This window comes from Staurois parvus, unplaced genomic scaffold (assembly GCF_062004578.1).
Source record: "Staurois parvus isolate SC_StPar_1 unplaced genomic scaffold, SC_StPar_1.0 ptg000439l, whole genome shotgun sequence".
Taxonomy (NCBI): domain Eukaryota; kingdom Metazoa; phylum Chordata; class Amphibia; order Anura; family Ranidae; genus Staurois; species Staurois parvus.
The window spans coordinates 352685-378390 of record NW_028318235.1 but is presented as its reverse complement, the minus strand read 5'-3'; the positions used below and the strand labels follow the sequence as shown (position 1 = coordinate 378390).

The 25706-nt window shown below is 47.2% G+C and overlaps 1 protein-coding gene across 5 annotated transcripts in view; it reads right to left on the bottom strand.

The window, feature by feature from the left end:
* The window catches only part of SEMA6B (semaphorin 6B), a 1127599-nt gene that overhangs the window by 1039507 nt on the left and 62386 nt on the right, over positions 1-25706 (bottom strand). For 3 of the 5 annotated variants that reach the window (XM_089687856.1, XM_089687854.1, XM_089687858.1), the window contains exon 2: positions 13879-14023. The exons of 1 other annotated variant lie outside the window; for it this stretch is intronic. In XM_089687856.1, the coding sequence (XP_089543982.1) occupies positions 13879-13959 (81 nt within the window). In that variant the 5' untranslated portion in view covers positions 13960-14023. The remainder of the gene's footprint in view (positions 1-13878; positions 14024-25706) is intronic. One more of the 5 variants, XM_089687855.1, reaches the window with a different exon arrangement.

Sequence of the window (25706 nt, the reverse complement as noted above, 5' to 3'; positions counted from 1 at the left end):
GCATTTTTGGGGACAATATACAAAGCAGGCACTAATATAGTTCTGTTCATGATCACATATATCCTTACAAACACTATACTAGTAATGGGAGTGATCAGCGACCTATAGCGTGAGCACGATAGTGTGCAGGTGATCTAACACTAGCTGATCCTGGCTGAAAGGGGAACTTACTGACCCTGTTGCTATCTGATGTCGCTAATGGCAGGAATACAGTGATTAGAGAAAAATTCCATATTCTGACACTGTACTAATGGCACTGGCTGGGTGACGGGGCACTCAAAGGGTTAAATGTGCTAATCTAATGTGTGTGTGTAAAATGTAGTGCTTTTACTCAGTGCTGTGTACTCTCTTCTCTCCCTGGACCGACCGGAGGTCAGCGGGGGTGCAGGCACGTTCACACCCCAAAATAGGAAGTGACGCAAGATTACATCGCTTTTCCCAGAGCCACTGCTTAATTTTTTTTATAAATTCTCAATATGGTATTTAATGTAAGTTTTTTAAAACTTTTTTAATACTTTTATCAGAATAGTACAATGTTACCATGGTAACATTGTACTGCCGTGGGGGGGGGGGGTGATCAAGGTTTTTATAATTTTTTTGAAGTCAGGATGCTGACTTCATTTTCCAGCAGGACTTGGCGCCTGCCCACACTGCCAAAAGCACCAAAACCTGGTTCAATAATCGTGGGATTACTGTGTTTGATTGGCCAGCAAACTCGCCTGACCTGAACCCTATAGAGAATCTATGGGGCATTGCGTAGAGAAAGATGAGAGACATGAGACCGAACAATGCAGAAGAGCTGAAGGCCGCTATTGAAGCTTCCTGGTCTTCCATAACACCTCAGCAGTGCCACAGGCTGATAGCTTCCATGCCACGCCGCATTGAGGCAGTAATTGCTGCAAAAAGGGCCCAAACCAAGTACTGAGTACATATGCATGCTTATACTTTTCGGAGGTCCGATATTGTTCTATGTACAATCCTTGTTTTATTGATTGCATGTAATATACTAATTTTCTGAGATTGTGGATTTGGGGTTTTCATGAGCTGTAAGCCATAATCCTCACAATTATGACAAATCACGGCTTGAACTATCTTGCTTTGCATGTAAAGAGTCTATCTCATATATTAGTTTCACCTTTTAAGTTGCATTACTGAAATAAATTAACTTTTGCACGATATTCTAATTTTTGGAGTTTCACCTGTATACCAGGTGAGAGCACAGCTGGTGAAGGTGGATACACCTGAATAACTTTGGCAGGATATATCACTGAAGCACTGGGTGTCTGAGCAACACTTTGGAATTGGAGTACATTACAACTGTGAAGATAATAGAAAATTTCCTATCAAATACTTATCATAATTTTCCTTTCCCGATGGACTCCATGGCAACATACATATGGGTTAGTCCCGCCCTATCTTCTCCTATAGGACCTCACTCCTATAAATCTTTGCTCCTTACCAGAGGCTGTGTTCCATAACTAGCCTACTCATGGCATTGGGAGGGTACTCCTGCTGCCATGGAGTCCATCAGGAAAGGAAAATTACGGTAAAAATTTGATAGAAAATTTTCAGTTTTCCTGACAGACTCCATGGCAGCATAAGTATGGGAAATAACTAGACATACACACATGGGTTGGCAGTTACTCAAAGTCTTTAATTTGCCAGGTACACAGACAGGACTTCCAAACCAAGATTAACAGAAGATAAAGAGGCAGGCTCTACACAGTAATAAGCCATAAAAGGGTTGATTGAGGACCATGAGGCCTCTCTGCAGATTATCTCATGGGCAACATGTCAGGAAGACGCCCAGGATGTTGCCACACTTCTGGTTGAGTGTGTGGTCACCACCTTCAGAGGCGCCAAGCCCTTAGCTCTGTAGGCAATTTGGATGGCCTGGACGATCCTAGGAAATGCCCGATCTCCTTTACTCTTCCCATGGAAAAGGATGAATAGACGGTCCGACCTGCAGAAGGATGCTGTGACCCGCAAGTATAGACTTAAGGTCTCAACTACATCCAGGGGGTGAGCGTCATTGACTCCCAAGGCTCTTAATGTTGGCAGGACAATCTCTTGGTTCTCGTGGAAGACTAAGGTCACTTTAGGATTAGAACCCCGCATAGGGATGAAGACCACTCGATCCGGGAAGAATGCCAAAAACGGCTCTTTATAGCCAAGGTTCTCAATTTCGAAGACTCTTTTTGCTGATGTAACTGCCACCAGAAAGGCCGCCTTGATGGAAAGCTCCCTCACTATGTTTCAGGCACCACCCGGCGGGATCTCCAGTGACCCACAGAACGGGATACCCCAGGGCGCGGAGTCTAAGCCCCAGTTTGCCTTTTCACCAGAGCCCCTGATGGTGGGGATGGACTTGGCGCGAGACTGAAACCAGGTCGCGGCCCCTGAGTGCACCCAACTGTGGTAGAGGGGTCCGCCAAGGGTATGTGCCAGGGGAGAGCCTGATGTGAAGGGGCTGGCAGGTCCGGACAGGAGTAACTGGATCCGTGCGGGATGGATGACAGTATGGAGTATTGCGTGGTCAGACAAGCCGGGTTGGTAACGGTGGAGGCAGATCGGTACAGAGCAGTGGGCAAGGAGTAAACGGATCATGAGCCAAGGTTCAGCAACAGGAGGTCAAACAGCATAGGAGTAGGCAGAAGAGTAGTCAGGGACGAGCCGGGGATCAGAGCAGGAGACGGTCAACAGGAATCAGGATCAGGCAGGTCGGCAACTAGGTAACTTTTCACAGGAACAGATGCACAGAGAACTAGACCTTACGGCAACCTGATCATTGCATGGCTGGTTTAAATAGTGTGCCCTGCGCCGTCATTGGTGCTAGGCACGCGCCCGTGTGCGCTAGTGCACATGTGCGGCCGCAATTTGCACCGCGGATGCCCAGGTCCTAGTGCCTGCACAGTGGTGCGCCTAGGCAATCTGCACATGCGCAGACCCGTGCGCCGCGGCAAGCCCTTAAATCCCTGACACTATGAAAGGCCTAGCTGATTCTGGCACGCCCCCAGTGAAGAAGTCGAGGACAAGCGGCAGGTCCCATTTTGGGAACCTCGGTTTCCTTTGGGGCCTCAACCTCACTGCCCCTTTGAAGAATTGCCAAACCAAACAGTAGTCGGCCCATGATACTCCAGTAAAGGCTGAGATGGCTGACACTTGAACCCTGAGGGTGCTGAGAGACAGGGGCAGGTCCAGGCCTTACTTAAGGAATCCCAGGACACCCTGATCCCTCGGATTACTAAAGGATCCATTCACAGTCAAGATATAGTCTATGAACTTAGACCAGACTCTTCTATAGACCCTGCTGGTACTTGGTCTTCTGGCATTCATCAGGGTAGGGATGACTTCAGCCAGACAGCCTAAGGCCTCCAACCTTCCCCTCCCATGAACCAGACCATTAGATGAAGCCGGGCTGGGCAAAGGTGAAGAATGGCCCCCTGCAACAGTAGATCTGGCCTGAGAGGGAGAGAATCTGGACCCTGAAAGCAGAGCTGTGCCAAAAACAGAACCATGGTCTGTTTGGCCAGTATGGAATTACAGCCACTACCTCCACTGTTTCTGCTCTGAGCCTCCAAAGAAGCCTGAAGATGAGAGGGACCAGGGGAAAAGCATAGGCTGTGCGAAACCTTTCACAGATCTGTCACAGCATCTACCCCGAAGGCTTGGGGACAGCGATTCCTGGTGTAGAACATCCCCAGTTTGCTGTTGCACGGGGAGGCAAACAGGTCGACTTCCGAACTGATCCAAAGGGTCAGTATCTACTTGAAAACTTCTATGTTGACAGACCACTCGATGTTGTCCAATTGAACCCTGGAAAAGAAGTCTGCTTGCGAGTTCTGGACTCTGGGGATGTATACTACCAAAATGCTGGACAGGATTCTCTGGGTCCAAGCCATGATTGGCTCTACCTCTCACAAGAGGGACAGGCTGTGGGTCCCTCCTTGTCTCCTTATGTAGGACACTGTCGTCATAATTGTCGGACCTCCGGAGGACTGATTTCCCTCGTTCTGGAAGGCCTGCAGGGCACACAGCGCCGTTCTTAATTCCAGGACGTTCAACCCCAACCTGAGAGAGGGAAAGCTCCAACTGCCCTGAGCTATCTCTGACTGGCAGAGAGCACACCATCTGGAGTTGATGGCATCCATAGTGATTGTGACCCAGGAGATGGGGGAAATCAAATGGCAACTGAGCAGGTTCTTCTGCAGCCACCAAGGAAGGCTCTCCTTCATGGAGGGAGATATGAAAATGACCAGGCCCATGCTGCTTCTGTTGAAGAAAGCCTTTCTGGAAGGGTCGCATTATCCTCTGTGCCCACTTCACCATTGGTGCTGTGGACTTCATGGTGCCAATGATCTTTAGGCATTGGAGGGCTTGAAGATGTGAGGAAGATAGGGCAGGTAGTATTTGGCTCTGGATCACTGGAATCTTCTCCAGGGGCAGGGAGATGGTGGTGCTGATCATGTCAAAATGAGCCCCAAGGAATATTAGAGACTGCGTGGGTTCCAACTGGCTCTTCTCCAAATTCAGCAACCACCCGAACTTGAGAAGGGTCAAGATGACGTGGGCTCTGTGCTGTGGTAGCTGTACTCTGTCCTGGGACAGTAGGAGCAGGTTGTCTAGGTAGTGGTGCAGGTGAATGCCTCTGGTTCTGATCAGGGCCACGACTGCCAACAAGACTTTTGAAAACACCCAAGGCGACGTCGAAAGCCCAAAGGGGAGACACATGAACTGAAGATGCCGATGGTTCACAGCGAACCGGAGGTATGTCTGAAAATCTCTTGCAATGGGCACATGAATGTAGGTGTCCTCCATATCTACAGTATAGACAGGAGCCAGTTGCTTGGTTGAATTGCTTGTTGAATTGTAAACAGTGTCTCCATCTTGATTTTTGACTTCTTGATAAAGGAATTTAGATGGGTGAGTTCTATAACCGGTCTCCAGGCCCTGTTTCTCTTCTGGACCAAAAAGAAGGGCGACCACATGACCTGAAATTGTTCACCATCCAGAACCGGCATGACAGCAGAGAGTCCACGTGGGACAGCAGGATTTTCCTCCTTTCTTTGGAATGTGGAAGGACCGTAGAGGTGAACCTGAGATGAGGAGGGCTCATGAAGGCCCAAGCATGCCCTAAATATATTATGTTGAAGGCCCAGGCGTCCCGGATTGAAGCCGCCCCAAGACAAGCCAAAAATGGTGAAGGCGTGCCCCCACCTGGCCTGCTTAAGTGGGCCCAATCTCAAAAAGACTTTGTGGCTTCACGACCTCCAGAGGTCGAGCTCTTGGAGGATTTTTGAAAAGATGACCGGCTTCTCCTCCAGCTTCTCTTGAATTCGCTGCCCGGCTTGTAGAGGCTTGCATCCCTAGCTTGTTCTGAGCCTTGACTTCTGGGCTGAGCCCTCTTCTGGCCTAGCAGACACTGATCCTGGGGCAAGAAACCGGACCTCCCACTTGTAGCCTGGGCCATAGCGCTGTCCAGTTTGTTCCCAAACAGGGAGGGACCCTCAAAGGGGATATTGCACCATCCTGCTTAGAGTATGGATCAGCCAACCAGGGCCGAAGCCACAACGCACGCTTGGCTGTCACCAAGGAAAGCATAACCTAAGCCAGCAGATGGGTAAGGTCGATCAAGGCCTCCCCCAGAAAGGCAGATGCCAACCTCAGCTCCCAAATACCTGAATTCCTGGCCACCTTTTCCGGAACTCCTCTGAGTGCTGCATCCACGTTATCTGACCACACTTCCATAGCTTTAGTCAAGGCCACTAAGGCCAGTGTCAGCTCGCAAGTCATCCCAGCCATAGTGTAGATTCGCTTGAATCGATCTCTCTTTCCAAGTTGTCCTTGAAGGACACCGAATCCTCGAGAGGGTGGATAACGTGCTTGGCTAGTCTCATCAAGGCCACATCCACCAGAGGAGCCGATTCTAGATGTTTGACGTCCTCTGAATGGGTAAAGCTTGGCTGCTTTATTCAGCAAAGAGGCCCTCTTATTGACATTGTTCCACTCCTTGGTGAAAATATACCCGAGCTCCTCCAGCAACAGAAAGTTTGGACGATCCTTCCTTAGACGTTTAAATGATTTCCTGTGGTTAGGGGGAGACTCCACGGCTTCTTCCCACTTTAGGGCCTCTTTGACAGCTTTGACTATGGGCGAGACCAAGGCAAAATTGAAGTCTACACATGGATCTTCACTCTGCGCCTCAATATCTGAGGCTCCGACTAACAGGTAGCTAGGTTATGAAGGCTCTTGTCAGGAATGGTCTTATCTCTGGTAGTGCTGGGGCTTCCCTGCCTTGTGGGCTGCAGTTCCAGTGCTGGCCAGTGGGTGCTCTCAGCAGCCAGTGTCTCACTCCTGCAATCAGGCCATCACCTGAGGCTGATTGCAGGTGGTGTATTAAAGCAGGACCAGGCCTGCAGTCAGCTGTTACAGCCAAGCTGTAAGAAAAAAAACATTACATGCAAAATCCCAGCAGACCACCGGAGGGGAGGGGGGGGGTCAGGAGGGACAGGTACTGTGGACCACAGCGCTTGGGGAAGCTATCGCATTCAGCCCGCAGGATTTCCCAAGGAAAACAACTCTGACAGCTGTTTAAATTTGCCGCCAAAGCTGTGACATCACCACCGCAGTACTGCACGCATGTGCCAGCGCCGCCATCTTGCCGTACTGCGCATGTGCGAAGCCAAGCCTCATTCCAAGGCTGACTCGCGCATGTGCAGTATGCCGGAGACAGCTCTGGACTCAGAAGCAGCTGCCTGAAGCGCAGCATTGCGCTCCAGGCACCCACTAGCACCAGGGAAAGAGAAGGAAAGACAAATAAGGAGCAAAAAATTGAGACCCAAACATGGGCATTGCTTACCAACCCCGCACAGCCATGACTGCCTGACTTGGAGACCGCCTCGTCCGATCAGGGCGCTACGTGGCCACCTGCTATTAGCAGGCTATCCGGCTCAAGTGCCGCTCACCCGCCATTGGCCCATTTCCACCCCACTATGAGCTGGGGAACACTGGAATTTGATGAGGGGACGCCTGCTCCACCACTCCTGGCACCACATCCATCTGCCGCGTCCAATACCCTGCCTTTAGCTGGGGCCCGTGGAACTGACAAGCGGCGCATCACCTCGCATCTCCTGGAGAGGCTCGCCAGGCCTTGGTCGCGTACCATCTTGTATGCAGGAACCAGGTAAGACTTGCACTAGGTCCATAGGAGGAGGACAAAAATGGCAAGCAGCAAAGATTTATGGGAGCGGGGTCCTATAGAAGAGAGGGCGGGACTAATGCATACGTATGCTGCCATGGAGTCTGTCAGGAAAAATCATACAAGAATTTGGGACTATTTATACGCAGTAGGCACCCGGCTGTGAAGCTGCAAAACAAAAAATTACCTTATGCAATTCATATATTTATAAAATTACATAAAACATTGATGTTATAGGCATGTTCTCTCAAACGGTCACTGAGCCTCCTTGTAGTCCTACCTACGTATTGTTTTTGGCAAGGGCATTCTAATAAGTAAACTATATATATAGACTTGCAGGAGATGAATGAATTGACTGAATATTCCTTATTAGTACTAGTTGAGGAAAACTTACATGATTTTAATTTCCTAATACCATTAACAGTAGAAATCACACATTTCTTACAGGGATGAAAACGTTTTAGCTCCATAAAAAAGAAGACTTTCTAGAAGCATCTTTTTTAGTAGAGGCTAAACGATCTCTTCGATTTGGAGCCCTCTTAAATACCACTAATGGTTTATCTTGAAAAATTGTGTCTGTTGTTAATATTTCTCACTTTTTTTTTTTATTAATTTGTTTAACCTGGGAGTGTTGCACTGAAAAATTTGTAACAAAGGTGGAGGTTATACGAATGGGATAAAAGAAAAAGCTTACCTAATTCCGTCAGCCCCAAGAATTCCAATTATACATTTTCCTCCTAATGTTCATAAAGATCCATTAAACCCTCCCAAAAGGCCGATTGTTTGTGGGATAGGATCTTTAACATCTAGGATTAGTGAATATATAGACTCATTCTTACAATTTTTGGTAACACATACTCATGCACACTTGAAAGACACCAAGAAGGTGTCAAATGAATTGAAAGATATTCAGATGGATGATCAAACATTTTTAGTCAAAGCTGATGTGGCTTCTTTTTATACCAATATTAACCACTTAGATATAATTGTTTGAAGTTCCTTTTTATATTTTATAGTAGAACATTTATTCAGTAAAACACATGTCTCTCTGTCATTAGGATGTAATACATTTCAATTATATACTTACTTACTTACTGTATATACTTATATACCCATTAACCACTTCAAGTCCGGACACTTTTACCCCCTTCCTGTCCAGGCCAATTTTCAGCTTTCAGTGCTATCACACTTTGAATGACAATTGTGCGGTCATGCTACACTGTTCCCATATGAATTTTTTAGCATCTTTTTGAGACAGATAAAGCTTTATTTTGGTGGTATTTATTCACCACTGGGATTTTTATTTTTTTTGCTATGTAAATGAAAATGTCCAAAAATTTTGAAAAAAAGTGTTTTTCTTATAAAGTTTTGCAAATAAATATTTCATCATAAATCTTGGCCAAAATGTATTCTGTTGTCTTTTTAGCAAAAAAAAACAAAAAAACCCAAATTAGTTTATAAACCAAAATTAGAATTTGTAAACTTTTTCTTTTACATTTTTCTTTTATTTTTTTACATTCTTATTTTTTTTAATTTTTTTTCATATTGTCACCCTAGCAGTACAGTGTCACCATGGTGAAACTGTACTATTTGTGGGGGGTGATGATTTTTTTTTTTTTTTTTACACTGATTGCTTTTACACCCATAAAGGCTGTAAAAGCAATCATTTCTCCTTCTCTCCAATCAAATTCCCCCTGATGAAGTCACGTGACCCTGTGACGCAACGCGTAGGGGAGGGGCTCTGACGTCACGACATTGCACTGGAGAAGCGAGGTGATCCGAGCACAAGCGCAGGCAGACAGCACTGCAGGGGCAGCTGCAGAGTTTTTTTACCTCTTGATTGCCATCTATGCTTATTTGGATCACACATGAGCTGTATGCCACTGAGCAATATCCTAATTGGCAGAAATAAATTCCCTTTATGTACAAGGATAAGACGCTATGGTCTGCTTTTTTCCTTTTGACCAACACCCCATGAGCTGGCATAAGGAGGAGTGAACGAGGAAACAACCCCAGGAGGGGAATTGGGAGATCCCAAGTGAGCTGGTCAGTGTATTCATTGATACACAGGGAGAAAAAGGAGATAATAGGAGGATCCATCTTAATACATGTCCACCTTCTGGGACGGCTAGAGCAAGAGCATCATCCCATTTCATCTATCCTGGAAGGATAAAAATCGTATTTGCCTGGATTCATTCAGGCAAATATAGAGGTGAGCACAGAGGGAGACCATTTAGCACTCGGCAAGAAGGAACAGAAAATTCACTTGCACATTTACTTTGGAAGACTTTATATATAATTTTATTTACTTTTTATAAGCACGTGCACAATTTGTATATGTTTTTGCACAATGTGAATAGAGTGATCACAGCAATATAGAGGTGCAATATGGTTTTATACCATAGTACCCATTAAGGCACTATCACTTTAGGATTTAATATGTATATCACTTATATGTATAATTTTATATATGTTTAGTGTTATAGCCACTAGTCACAAGTATTGACATTGAAATTGAAATCGATATTTACCTTAGAAGTATAAGTTGAATATATTAATATATAGGAGCGCGGCGCAATCCATCTTTTACCATTCATACACACTAGTAAGTGAGTCAGTGTAAGTGCCAGCGCACCTTATACACTTAATAAGAAGATTTCACTATAAGTTACTTATTGAACACCTCGATTCATAATAGCTCACAAGAATTCACTATTTATATCCATTAAAACGTAATCTCTCTCCTCTCCCGTCTATGTGGGGAGGGAGGGGGGAAGTGTGCTGTCTGATCTGTCACAGACACTGAGCATGCACAGCTGTAGCCTGTTCGCCCCGCAGTTTACCAATGGCTTTTTTAAGCAAGCCCTGCTGCTTGCCCGTAGCAGGGCTAAATGTAAGGAAAAACAACCTGCCCGGTGCCCGGAACTACAAGTCCTGGGCGTCGGGCAATAGGATTTGCACATCCCTGCATAGGGATGTAACTGTCTCTTTCATCTTTAACTCTTTTGATCTCAAGTTTCTCTAAGTCTTGAATGACCATGTCTCTAAAGACTCCTATAAGGGAGTTGCCTTTATTAGGTGGATTGAACAGGGAAGGTTTGCTTAAAAAAAAAAGTATGTTTGTAAGTCAACCTATTACTATAATATGAAATGTTTCTTAATACTGATTTGTCTACCAAACCTAGATATGTCTATAAAGGTTTGAAATTTATTTAATCTGGCTTTATTAGCAAATTTCAGACCCTTATTGAGTACACCTTCCTCTTCGGGACTAAGTGATACTGAACTGAGGTTAATGATACCTTTAGATTGTCCTACACCCACTTATTTGGACTCTAATAATTCTTCTCCTTCCTGTTCTGGATCTATACTTCTTTTCCTGTTGTGTTTCCCTTCTAAAATATGATTTACATTCTGCTGACTTGGTGGCCTATAGGAGGTAGAGGATTGTAACATATATTGTCCACCAGAGGTTCCTTCTTCAACATCATATCCATATGCTCCCCTATCATTTTCCCACCCCACTTTTTTAAGGCCTCTGTTGTAAGGTGGGTAATAGTTCTTCCTCTGTAGGGGATAAGGACCTCTATGAAAGTAAACCACACCACCCTAATATAACAATGTGTATCCAATAATAATAGTGCTCCCCTGGCCGCCACAATAACCCTTCCACCCAGGAAGTCCAAAATCAAAATATGCTCTATAGCAGTGGTTCTCAACCTTTCTAATGCCGCGACCCCTTAATACAGTTCCTCATGTTGTGGTGACCCCCAACCATAAAATTATTTTCATTGCTACTTCATAACTGTAATTTTGCAGTGGGAGGAGTAGTGCCGTGTCATTGGTGTCAGTGGAAGGAGTAGTGCCCCATCACTGATGTCAGTGGGATGAATAGTGCCCCGTTGTTGGTATCAGTGGGAGGAATAGTGCCCCATCACTGATGTCAGTGGGATGAATAGTGCCCCATCATTGGTATCAGTGGGAGGAATAGTGCCCCATCGTTGGTATCAGTGGGAGGAATAGTGCCCCATCACTGATGTCAGTGGGATGAATAGTGCCCCATCACTGGTGTCAGTGGGAGGAATAGTGCCCCATCACTGGTGTCAGTGGGAGGAATAGTGCCCCATCACTGATGTCAGTGGGATGCATAGTGCCCCATCGTTGGTATCAGTGGGAGGAATAGTGCCCCATCACTGATGTCAGTGGGATAAATAGTGCCCCATCACTGGTGTCAGTGGGAGGAATAGTGCCCCATCCCTGGTGTCAGTGGGAGGAATAGTGCTCCATCACTGGTGTCAGTGGGAGGAATAGTGCCACATCATTGGTGTCAGTGGGAAGAATAGTGCCCCATCATTGGTGTCAGTGGGAGGAGTAGTGCCCCATCATTGGTGTCAGTGGGAGGAATAGTGCCCCATCATTGGTGTCAGTGGGAGGAGTAGTGCCCCATCATTGGTGTCAGTGGGAGGAGTAGTGCCCCATCATTGGTGTCAGTGGGGGGAGTAGTGCCCCATCATTGGTGTCAGTGGGGGGAGTAGTGCTCCATCACTGGTGTCAGTGGGGGGAGTAGTGCCCCATCACTGGTGTCAGTGGGAGGAGTAGTGCTCCATCACTGGTGTCAGTGGGAGGAATAGTGCCACATCATTGGTGTCAGTGGGAGGAATAGTGCCCCATCATTGGTGTCAGTGGGGGGAGTAGTGCCCCATCATTGGTGTCAGTGGGGGGAGTAGTGCCCCATCATTGGTGTCAGTGGGAGGAATAGTGCCCCATCACTGGTGTCAGTGGGGGGAGTAGTGCCCCATCACTGGTGTCAGTGGGAGTAGTGCCCCATCACTGGTGTCAGTGGGAGGAATAGTGCCACATCATTGGTGTCAGTGGGAGGAATAGTGCCCCATCATTGGTGTCAGTGGGAGGAATAGTGCCCCATCATTGATGTCAGTGTGGTGGAGGGGAGAATAGTGCCCCATCATTGGGGTCAGGGGGGGGGGGGAAATAGTGTCCCATCGTTGGTGTCAGTGGGGGGAGGAATAGTGCCCCATCATTGGTGTCAGTGGGAGGAATAGTGCCCCATCATTGATGTCAGTGTGGTGGAGGGGAGAATAGTGCCCCATCATTGGGGTCAGGGGGGGGGGGAAATAGTGACCCATCGTTGGTGTCAGTGGGGGGAAGAATAGTGCCCCATCGTTGGTGTCAGTGGGGGGAAGAATAGTGCCCCATCGTTGGTGTCAGTGGGGGGAGGAATAGTGCCCCATCGTTGGTGTCAGTGGGGGGAGGAATAGTGCCCCATAGTTGGTGTCAGTGGGGGGAGGAATAGTGCCCCATCGTTGGTGTCAGTGGGGGGAGGAATAGTGCCACATCGTTGGTGTCAGTGGGGGGAGGAATAGTGCCACATCGTTGGTGTCAGTGGGGGGAGGAATAGTGCCCCATCGTTGGTGTCAGTGGGGGGAGGAATAGTGCCCCATCGTTGGTGTCAGTGGGGGGAGGAATAGTGCCCCATCGTTGGTGTCAGTGGGGGGAGGAATAGTGCCCCATCGTTGGTATTAGTGACACAAATGATGGGGCACTATTCCTCCCACTGACACCAATGATACTTACTTTGCTGACCCCTGCTCCAGCCTGGGCTCGCTCTCTCACTTACCTGTCAGCTGTCTTCCTTCTCTGGCCGCTCTCCTCTTCACTCGCTCCGGCAGCTCCCTCGGTCTTCTTTGATGTACGCGCGCTGCCGCTCGGCTCCTCCTCTCCAAGCTCCACCTCCTCGCCGGTGATTGGCCGCCTGTGTGCCTCTCCTGAGCTACAGTTCCGGTGGCCAATCAGCGGCGAGGAGGCGGAGCTGCTGAGCGATCCCGGAGGTGTGGCCAGGTGACAGGAGCAGCGTATCATCCCGCCCACACATCGCCGGAGACAGCAGCGGTGTCTCGGTTCCTAAGACCATCGGAAATATGTGTTTTCCGATGGTCTTAGGCGACCCCTGGGAAATGGTCGTTCGACCCCCAAAGGGGTCGCGACCCCCAGGTTGAGAACCGCTGCTCTATAGCGTCCAACAAAGTCTCAATTCGTCCCCATGCAAACTTATAAAATCTTCATGCTTCATAATAGCTTTCAACAATCTTCAAAGGAAAATTCCTCCTCTTCCTCTTTATACGTCCGAAAAATAAACTATGCATAGTGCATTACCCTTATCACATAACTAACAAAAAATTATAGTGTACTCACACAATAGTGTTCAAAACGTGCCCAAAAATAACCAAGTGTCATTACAGTGTCCGTAATTCATACTCTTACCCTCCTTGAATAAATAGCTTCCTTTACATGAGTTCTTGACTTAGTGAAGTCCTCCTTCAGAAATTCTTCCCAATATAAAATTCAGACCCTCCAAGAAATGCAAATCAAATATAGTGTAATATTGTCAACACATAATCATCATATCATGCAGATCAGTGCTTAGACACTCTACACCAGTGATCACCATAAAAAGTAAAACAGCCGAGTGATCCATCACATGTCAATCCATGCACTTTACCAGAATGACAAGGGACAGAGGCTTTAATCAGATAAACTTCACTCCAGGCTCTGTTGCTTTCAATGCTCCAACCACGACGATAGTATTTGCCCAGAAATAGAATAGGCAACCATCGTGTAACAACTCCAAAAAACTCTGGTTTATTAATTTAAAAAGCGCTTACATATGCAGAGTAAACATCAGCGTTTATATGTTCCTTAGACCAGACCTCCTTAGCGTTGTGTTTTCTCAGAACAGTCCTCATCCAAAATGGCCACCGCTACACTTCCGGCAATGTCTGATGTCACCTCTGACACGTTTCGTCATCACTATATCAAAGGATAAAGGATATTTTTTTGTTAGTTATGTCATAAGGGTAATGAACTATGTGTAGTTTATTTTTATGAGGTACAAAGAGGAAGAGGAGGAATTTTCCTTTGAAAATTGTTGAAAGCTATTATGAAGCATGAAGATTTTATAAGTTTGCACGGGGATGCATTGAGACTTTGTTGGATGCTATAGAACATATTTTGATAAGGACCTCTTATATCCTCCTCTGGAGGGACCTCTAGAATTATTATAGGAGTGTCAATCAACATATCTCCCTCCTATGTGTTCATCTACATAATCTTCATGAGGTTCAGATCTATTGTTCATAGACCCAGACCCATAAACAATAACCCATATAATATCCATTATTATCCCCATTGTTAGTAGAATTTTTCCTCCTGGTTGATTTATTGTATTGTGGCTTAAATTTACCTTTTACCTTTAGAAGGCTTTTGTACTTTAGTCCAACCACTGTGTGGAGTAGACATACCCTTGTCAGGGTTTGTCTTCTCATTATTGATGGGTCTCATAGGGGTATTATCCCTTTCTATTTTCCCACTACTAGGGTTGGAATTAACATACGTCCCATCTCCTTGCTCTCCTTTTTTCTTCAAACTCCTTGACTGTCTACTCTACAACCAACTGCACAAACATCTCACTGAAAATAACCTTCTCAATCCCCTTCAGTCTGAATTTCATTTTCAACACTCCACAGGAACTGCTCTCCTACAACTTACAAACATTCTTATAATGGCTAAAACCAGTACACACTATTCTGTACTCATACTCCTGGACCTCTCTGCTGCCTTTGACAAAGTGGAGCACTCCCTCCTCCTGAAAATATTCCACTCCATTGGTCTATGTGACTGTACTCTTCTCTGGTTTTCATCCTACCTATCTCACCGCACCTTCAGCGTCAATTACAATCTCACTTACTCCTCTCCTCTTCCTTTCTACTTCAGGGTCCACCAAGCTTCTGTTCTTGGACTTCTCCTATTCTTGATCTACACCTCCTCCCTGGGTCACCTGATAGCCTCCCATGGGTATACAATACTATTTCTACACTGACGACACCCAAATCTCTCTCTCTCTACCCCAGTCTCCACTCCATCAGTCTCCACATGCATCACTAATCTACTAATGGACATATCAGTCTGGATGTCACACCTCTTCCTCAAACCCAATCTATCCAAAACCGACGACCTCATAGTATTTCCTCCCCCACATGCCTCTTTACCCGACTTCTTTCTCAAAATTGAAGAAATAGCTATCTACCTGTCCCTGCATGCCAAGGTGCTAGGTGTTATCCTGGACTCTGAACTAACCTTTCCGACCCACATCCAAACACTATCCAAAGCTCGCCACCTCATCCTACACAACATCTCCACTATAAGCCCCTTCCTAACCAATAATACAGCAAAGCTTCTAATTTACTCTTTGGTCATGTTTTGCCTTGACCACTGTAACTCCCTCCTCATTTGATTACCTTTACATAGGCTATCCCCTCTTTAGTCCATCATGAATGCTGCTGCCAGACTCATCAGGCTTACTACATGTTCAGTGTCTGCTACTCCTCTCTGCCAATCCCTTCAGTGGCTTCCGGTCTCCCAACTAGTTCAATTTAAAATACTAACAACAATTTACAAAGCCATCCACAACTCGGCCCCCAGCTACATCACTACCCTAGTCTCAAAATACCAACCAAATTGTTCTCTTTGTTCATCCTAAGACCTTCTGCTCTCTAGATCCTTTGTCACTTCCTCCCATTCTTGCCTTCATGACTTTTCCTGAGTTTCTCCCATCCTATGGAATTCCCTTCCCCAATCTGTCCAAGTGTCTCCTACTCTGCCTACATTTAGACGAACCATGAAAACCCATCTCTTCAGACAAGCTTTTCCTGCCCCCACCTAATATCTGTACTTTATTTTCTCCTTCAGCTCATTACCCAGTTTTTACCTGTTGTATCAACTGACCCTCCCTTTTAGACTGTAAGCGCTAACTAGCAGGGCCCTGTGTTTCCTACTGTATTAAATTGTATTGTAATTGTACTGCAGGGATGTTGGATTCCTATCGCCCAACGCATGGGACATGTAGTTCCGGGCGCAGGGCAGGTAGTTTCTTTCTACCTTTAGCCCTGCTGCGGGCAAGCAGCAGTGCTCACCTGTCAGGTGAAGCAATCGGCGGCAGCGCTGCCACCGATTGCTTCACACAGTGCCAGCCTCTCCGCACCCCCGGCAAGAGGTCTCCTGGGCTCCGCTTGCCTATCTGCGGGCCCGGCTCACCGTTGGCTAGAGAGGAGGGAGAGGAGCGGACAAGTCCGCTCCCCTCCCCGTGCTGACCCAGAAGTGACATTATGATGCCACTTCCGGGTCCCCGCTGAGGGATTCTAATGAAATCCCCGGGACAGAATGTAATATGGTGCGATGTGCCCCACATTACAATCAGTGCAGCAGAGGGGAGACATCCAGGGTCTTTTAGACCTTGGATGTCTCAAAAAAAACTTGTCACCAAAAATCATCACAAACGTAAAAGCACATGCTGGGGTGCCTAAGCATAAATAATGGTGTGAACCTCCTGTGCTTCTACTTATAATATAATACAAAAAATCAAAGAGGAGCTGCTAACATCCAATCATATACCAATGATCAAATAGATGCAATGAGAGGAAATGATGCTGCACTACTCATAATCCATAAATCACACATTGGTCTCATATATACATATAAATAAAAACAATATATGCAGTGACACAATGTGCAAAAGAAAAATGTGTTTAGATCCACATGGGGTCTTAACAAATATCTAACCATGATTTGATCGTGACCGGATCCAAAGGTGAATAAGAAGTGAAGAATGCACAACTACACAAATGACAATAAACAATATGTGAAACAATATACACAATAGGTAAGTACCAAAAGTGAATAAAACCTAAGCGGGATTAGATGGTGAATAATAGTCCAACTAGGGCAGTGGTTCTCAACCTTTCTAATGCCGCGACCCCTTAATACAGTTCCTCATGTTGTGGTGACCCCCAACCATAAAATTATTTTCGTTGCTACTTCATAACTGTAATTTTGTCGTGGGAGGAGTAGTGCCATGTCATTGGTGTCAGTGGGAGGAATAGTGTCCCATCACTGATGTCAGTGGGAGGAATAGTGCCCCATCATTGGTATCAGTGGGAGGAATAGTGCCCCATCATTGGTGTCAATGGTAGGAATAGTGTCCCATCATTGGTATCAGTGGGAGGAATAGTGCCCCATCATTGGTATCAGTGGGAGGAATAGTGTCCCATCATTGGTAACAGTGGGAGGAATAGTGCCCCATCTTTAGTGTCAGTGGGAGGAATAGTGTCCCATCATTGGTATCAGTGGGAGGAATAGTGCCCCATCATTGGTATCAGTGGGAGGAATAGTGTCCAATCATTGGTATCAGTGGGAGGAATAGTGCCCCATCATTGGTATCAGTGGGAGGAATAGTGCCCCATCATTGGTATCAGTGGGAGGAATAGTGCCCCATCATTAGTGTCAGTGGGAGGAATAGTGCCCCATCATTGGTATCAGTGGGAGGAATAGTGCCCCATCATTGGTATCAGTGGGAGGAATAGTGCCCCATCATTAGTGTCAGTGGGAGGAATAGTGCCCCATCATTGGTATCAGTGGGAGGAATAGTGCCCCATCATTGGTATCAGGGGGAGGAATAGTGCCCCATCATTGGTGTCAGTGGGAGGAATAGTGCCCCATCATAGGTGTCAGTGGGGGGAATAGTGCCCCATCATTGGTGTCAGTGGGAGGAATAGTGCCCCATTATTGGTGTCAGTGGGAGGAATAGTGCCCCATCATTGGTGTCAGTGGGAGGAATAGTGCCCCATCATTGGTGTCAGTGGGAGGAATAGTGCCCCATCATAGGTGTCAGTGGGAGGAATAGTGCCCCATCATTGGTGTCAGTGGGAGGAATAGTGCCCCATCATAGGTGTCAGTGGGGGGAATAGTGCCCCATCATTGGTGTCAGTGGGGGGAATAGTGCCCCATCACTGGTGTCAGTGGGAGGAATAGTGCCCCATCACTGGTGTCTGTGGGAGGAAAAGTGTCCCATCACTGGTATCAGTGGGAGGAATAGTGCCCCAACACTGGTGTCAGTGGGAGGAATAGTGCCCCATCACTGGTATCAGTGGGAGGAATAGTGCCCCATCACTGGTGTCAGTGGGAGGAATAGTGCCCCATTATTGGTATCAGTGGGAGGAATAGTGCCCCCATCATTGGTGTCAGTGGGAGGAATAGTGCCCCATCATTGGTATCAGGGTGAGCAATAGTGCCCCAACATTGGTGTCAGTGGGAGGAATAGTGCCCCATCATAGGTGTCAGTGGGAGGAATAGTGCCCCATCATTGGTGTCAGTGGGAGGAATAGTGCCCCATCATAGGTGTCAGTGGGGGGAATAGTGCCCCATCATTGGTGTCAGTGGGGGGAATAGTGCCCCATCACTGGTGTCAGTGGGAGGAATAGTGTCCCATCACTGGTGTCAGTGGGAGGAAAAGTGTCCCATCACTGGTATCAGTGGGAGGAATAGTGCCCCAACACTGGTTTCAGTGGGAGGAATAGTGCCCCAACACTGGTGTCAGTGGGAGGAATAGTGCCCCATCACTGGTATCAGTGGGAGGAATAGTGCCCCATCATTGGTGTCAGTGGGAGGAATAGTGCCCCATCACTGGTATCAGTGGGAGGAATAGTGCCCCATCATTGGTGTCAGTGGGAGGAATAGTGCCCCATCATTGGTGTCAGTGGGAGGAATAGTGCCCCATCATAGGTGTCAGTGGGAGGAATAGTGCCCCATCACTGGTGTCAGTGGGAGGAAAAGTGTCCCATCACTGGTATCAGTGGGAGGAATAGTGCCCCAACACTGGTGTCAGTGGGAGGAATAGTGCCCCATCATAGGTGTCAGTAGGAGGAATAGTGCCCCATCACAGGTGTCAGTGGGAGGAAAAGTGCCCCATCATTGGTGTCAGTGGGAGGAATAGTGCCCCATCACTGGTATCAGTGGGAGGAATAGTGCCCCCATCATTGGTGTCAGTGGGAGGAATAGTGCCCCATCATTGGTATCAGGGGGAGCAATAGTGCCCCATCATTGGTATCAGGGGGAGCAATAGTGCCCCAACATTGGTGTCAGTGGGAGGAATAGTGCCCCATCATTGGTATCAGAGGGAGGAATAGTGCCCCATCATTGGTGTCAGTGGGAGGAATAGTGCCCCATCATTGGTATCAGTGGAAGGAATAGTGCCCCATCATTGGTGTCAGTGGGAGTAATAGTGCCCCATCATTGGTATCAGGGGGAGCAATAGTGCCCCAACATTGGTATCAGTGGGAGGAATAGTGCCCCATCATTGGTGTCAGTGGGAGGAATAGTGCCCCATCATTGGTATCAGTGGGAGGAATAGTGCCCCATCATTGGTGTCAGTGGGAGGAATAGTGCCCCATCACTGGTATCAGTGGGAGGAATAGTGCCCCAACATTGGTATCAGTGGGAGGAATAGTGCCCCATCATTGGTGTCAGTGGGAGGAATAGTGCCCCATCACTGGTATCAGTGGGAGGAATAGTGCCCCATCATTGGTGTCAGTGGGAGGAAAAGTGTCCCATCACTGGTATCAGTGGGAGGAATAGTGCCCCAACACTGGTTTCAGTGGGAGGAATAGTGCCCCAACACTGGTGCCAGTGGGAGGAATAGTGCCCCATCACTGGTATCAGTGGGAGGAATAGTGCCCCATCATTGGTGTCAGTGGGAGGAATAGTGCCCCATCACTGGTGTCAGTGGGAGGAAAAGTGTCCCATCACTGGTATCAGTGGGAAAAATAGTGCCCCAACACTGGTGTCAGTGGGAGGAATAGTGCCCCATCATAGGTGTCAGTGGGAGGAATAGTGCCCCATCACTTGTGTCAGTGGGAGGAAAAGTGTCCCATCACTGGTGTCAGTGGGAGGAATAGTGCCCCATCACTGGTATCAGTGGGAGGAATAGTGCCCCATCATTGGTGTCAGTGGGAGGAATAGTGCCCCATCATTGGTGTCAGTGGGAGGAATAGTGCCCCATCATAGGTGTCAGTGGGAGGAATAGTGCCCCATCACTGGTGTCAGTGGGAGGAAAAGTGTCCCATCACTGGTATCAGTGGGAGGAATAGTGCCCCAACACTGGTGTCAGTGGGAGGAATAGTGCCCCATCATAGGTGTCAGTAGGAGGAATAGTGCCCCATCACAGGTGTCAGTGGGAGGAAAAGTGCCCCATCATTGGTGTCAGTGGGAGGAATAGTGCCCCATCACTGGTATCAGTGGGAGGAATAGTGCCCCCATCATTGGTGTCAGTGGGAGGAATAGTGCCCCATCATTGGTATCAGGGGGAGCAATAGTGCCCCATCATTGGTATCAGGGGGAGCAATAGTGCCCCAACATTGGTGTCAGTGGGAGGAATAGTGCCCCATCATTGGTATCAGAGGGAGGAATAGTGCCCCATCATTGGTGTCAGTGGGAGGAATAGTGCCCCATCATTGGTATCAGTGGAAGGAATAGTGCCCCATCATTGGTGTCAGTGGGAGTAATAGTGCCCCATCATTGGTATCAGGGGGAGCAATAGTGCCCCAACATTGGTATCAGTGGGAGGAATAGTGCCCCATCATTGGTGTCAGTGGGAGGAATAGTGCCCCATCATTGGTATCAGTGGGAGGAATAGTGCCCCATCATTGGTGTCAGTGGGAGGAATAGTGCCCCATCACTGGTATCAGTGGGAGGAATAGTGCCCCAACATTGGTATCAGTGGGAGGAATAGTGCCCCATCATTGGTGTCAGTGGGAGGAATAGTGCCCCATCACTGGTATCAGTGGGAGGAATAGTGCCCCATCATTGGTGTCAGTGGGAGGAATAGTGCCCCATCATTGGTGTCAGTGGGAGGAATAGTGCCCCATCATAGGTGTCAGTGGGAGGAATAGTGCCCCATCACTGGTGTCAGTGGGAGGAAAAGTGTCCCATCACTGGTATCAGTGGGAGGAATAGTGCCCCAACACTGGTGTCAGTGGGAGGAATAGTGCCCCATCATAGGTGTCAGTGGGAGGAATAGTGCCCCATCACAGGTGTCAGTGGGAGGAAAAGTGTCCCATCACTGGTATTAGTGGGAGGAATAGTGCCCCATCACTGGTATCAGTGGGAGGAATAGTGCCCCATCATTGGTGTCAGTGGGAGGAATAGTGCCCCATCATTGGTATCAGTGGGAGGAATAGTGCCCCCATCATTGGTGTCAGTGGGAGGAATAGTGCCCCATCATTGGTATCAGGGGGAGCAATAGTGCCCCATCATTGGTATCAGGGGGAGCAATAGTGCCCCAACATTGGTGTCAGTGGGAGGAATAGTGCCCCATCATTGGTATCAGAGGGAGGAATAGTGCCCCATCATTGGTGTCAGTGGGAGGAATAGTGCCCCATCATTGGTGTCAGTGGAAGGAATAGTGCCCCATCATTGGTGTCAGTGGGAGTAATAGTGCCCCATCATTGGTATCAGGGGGAGCAATAGTGCCCCAACATTGGTATCAGTGGGAGGAATAGTGCCCCATCATTGGTGTCAGTGGGAGGAATAGTGCCCCATCATTGGTATCAGAGGGGGGAATAGTGCCCCATGATTGGTATCAGTGGGAGGAATAGTGCCCCATCATTGGTGTCAGTTGGAGGAATAGTGCCCCATCATTGGTATCAGAGGGAGGAATAGTGCCCCATCATTGGTGTCAGTGGGAGGAATAGTGCCCCATCATTGGTATCAGTGGGGGGAATAGTGCCCCATCATTGGTATCAGTGGGAGGAATAGTGCCCCATCATTGGTATCAGTGGGAGGAATAGTGCCCCATCATTGGTGTCAGTGGGAGGAATAGTGCCCCATCATTGGTGTCAGTGGGAGGAATAGTGCCCCAACATTGGTGTCAGTGGGAGGAATAGTGTCCCATCGTTGGTGTCAGTGGGAGGAATAGTGTCCCATCGTTGGTGTCAGTGGGAGGAATAGTGCCCCATCGTTGGTGTCAGTGGGAGGAATAGTACCCCATCATTGGTATTAGTGACACCAATGATGGGGCACTATTCCTCCCACTGACACCAATGATACTTACCTTGCTGACCCCTGCTCCAGCCTGGGCTCGCTCCCTCCCTCCCTCTCCCATGGTACAGACACTTACCGGTCAGACGTCTTCCTTCTCCGGCCGCTCTCCTCCTCTTCACTCGCACGATCTTCGCGGTGCCGCTCGGCTCCTCCTTTCCAAGCTCCACCTCCTCGCCGGTGATTGGCCGCCTGTGTGCCTCTCCTGAGCTACAGTTCCGGCGGCCAATCACCGACGAGGATTGATCCCGGGGGTGTGTCCAGATGACAAGGACGGCATGTCATCCCGCCCACACCTGGAGACGGATAGAGGAGCGGTGTCTCGGTTCCTAAGGCCATCGGAAATATGTGTTTTCCGATGGTCTTAGGCGACCCCTGGGAAAGTGTCGTTCGACCCCCAAAGGGGTCGCGACCCCCAGGTTGAGAACCGCTGAACTAGGGACTTGAAGGTGATAAATCCAAAGAAATTGGACTCAAAGATAAACCAAAAGCATGAACATGCAAGTGAATGTTTTCTGCAAAAACAAAGGTGCATATAAAATGCAAAAGAATGTAATAACATCCAAACACTAAATAATGTACTCATAAACAGATATCAAATACAAATAAAAAAAATAAAATAAAAAATAGCTTAGGATTTATTCACTTTTGGTACTTGCCTATTGTGTATATTGTTTATTGTCATTTGTGTAGTTGTGCATTCTTCACTTCTTATACACCTTTGGATCCGGTCAGGATCAAATCACAGTTAGATATTTGTTAAGACCCCATGTGGATCTAATCACATATTTTTCTTTTGCACATTGTGTCACTGCATATATTGTTTTTATTTCTATGTATATATGAGCCAAATATGTGATTGATGGATTATAAATAGCGTAGCATCATTTCCTCTCATTGCGCCTACGCATAAAAACATAGATTGCAATACACATGTTACATATCGCCGCGCACTCCAGAATGAAAGCAATAATTCTAGCACCAGACATCCTCCGTAACAATAAACTGGTGACCTATAAGGAGCTTTAAAAGTGTCAACCTATAGAAAATATAGGGTACTGAAGTTGTCGCCATTTAACGAGCGTGCACAATTTTAAGGTTTGACAAGTTGGATATCTATTTACTCGATGCAACCTCATCTTTTATATTTTACAAAAAAAATAAGGCAATTTAGGTAGGAATAGATATACAACACAGCAACAGAAAACTACAAAAAAAAAGTGATTGCAGCGCTCAGTAAATGACATGTGAAATACAATCAGTGTCCATAAATGATTTAAATAGTAGAAAATGTCAAAGCGTCAAAAAAAGGTTTCAAATGGAACAAAATAGAATCCAAATGTCTTGCTTGAACCTTTACCATGGAGTTAGATAACACCCGCCATGTCAATCCTTCACCATACAGGAAGATTGCATAATATCATTAACCACTTGCTTACCGGGCAGTTTCACCCCCTTCCTGCCCAGGCCAATTTTCAGCTTTCAGTGCTGTTGCACTTTGAATGACAATTACGCAGCCATGCAACATTGTACCCATATGAAATTTTTATAATTTTTGTTCACACAAATAGAGCTTTCTTTTGGTGGTATTAAATCGCCATTGGGGTTTTTATTGTTTGCACTGTAAATGAAAAAAGAGCAAAACATTTGAAAAAAAATAAATAAGGTTTTCTTTGTTTCTATTATAAAATTTTGCAGACAGGAAATGTTTCTCCTTCACTGATGTGCATTGATGAGACTGTACTGATAGGTAGCACTGATGGGCACTGATGAGGTGACACTGGTGGGCATTGATGAGGAGGCACAGATGATGAACTGATATGCAGCAATGATGGGCACTGATAGGCGGCACCGATTGGCGGAACTGAACTGACTGATAGCACTGACAGATGGCACTGACTGGCACCACTTCTGGGCACTGACGAGCGGCACTGCTGGGTAGCACTGATGGGCGACACTGCTGGGCACTGATAGGTGACATTGCTGGGGGGCACTGCTGGGCAGCACTGATAATCAGTGCCCTGATTATTAGTGCAGATCTACCCTGTCACACTTGCTGGTTATCGGAAGCACTTTCCTCACGCTGTGACAGCGTGAAGAAAGTGCTGCCGATAACTGGCAACTGTATTTAATTTGTGATCTGCTGTGTCATTGTATCACTGACAGCACCAGGTGCGTGCCGTTGTGGGTGCATTTAGGGAGGACAGCCATGGATACCCTCCTAGAACTGGACAACCGAGCTGTAGCTGTCTTTTGGCTATAGTGCGGTTGGGAAGCGGTTAAAGTGATTTTAAAGGTTCGAGAGGGGGGTTTTTTGTTTATTTTTATAGAATAACAAACATGTCTATCCTTTTTTTTTGTGCAGAGCAGTCTGGATCCTGTCCTTTCCCGGTCCCCCGCAGGCTCTCCTGTCTGTCGGGTGCCCCCACAGAAAGCAGCTTGCTATGGGGACACCCGCTGCTCTGTGTCTCCCTTTATACACGGAGCTGCAGCTTGCCCCCCCCGTCTCCTCATTGGCTGACTGGCTGTGATTGACAATCTCAATCCGTCTCAGCCAATGAAAAGGCAGAGACCCAGGACACCCAAGGCTGTTATTCACATCGCTGGATTGCGATGAGGCTCGGGTAACTATGGAGGGGGCTGGGGGAGCTGCTGCACACAGGTTTTTTACCATCATGCATAGAATGAATACAACCACTTTGACTATGGCGATCCATTGCGTGATAGGTGGTGTGGAGGAAGAATTCCAGAATCGAGGTATAAGTTGTCTGGCTGTCAAAAAAATAAAGGTACAAGTGGAAGCAACCGTTCCCTGGGGGAATGTAGAGTAAAACAATTTCAGGGGAGGGAGTTAAAAATTCATCATAGACCCTGACATAGATCGCAAACACAGTGGACCAAATATGAGAACAAAAAACTTCAGTCTGCTCTGCATCGCCAGCAGGCTTTAGATACAGAGGGAAAAGCTCAGTGGAGAGTAAGTGTACCAATGTGAGAGAATTGTATAATTTTCCTTCGAAGCATAACTGGAGATGGTAGACATATTCGTAAACAAAAAGTAGGTCTGCCAATCAGCATTAGAAAGGTTACAACTCAATTCAGCAGAACAAGCCCTGGTGTAGGGTGGCATTATGTCATTAGAAATAGATTGGAGAACTTTATATAAAGTAGAAAGCATATGCCTGGGCATTTCGCCAAGAGAACACAGCTCTTCAAAATCCGTTACGGAACAAGTAGCTTGTCAGGAGGTGCGTAGCCTCTCACAAAATGCCAGAAGACAGAACTAGTAAACAATCACCGAGACATGACCTCTTCGGAATACCAGGACCCTCCCAGGGTAGGTTGAAAAAGATTACCTGCAACAGGCCAGGTGGACCGGAGATGAGGGCCTAAGGAAAAAGTGCCCATCCCCTGAAGGAGGTCCGGGTTATCAAATAAAGCAGTAAAGAGGGACGGATCAGACGACAGACTAGTCCAGTACCCCATATAATACCATGCATGGAGGGTCACTATGGTTAGAGGAGAAGAATCCTGAAGTAGCAATTGATGACGTTATTTGTCTTGC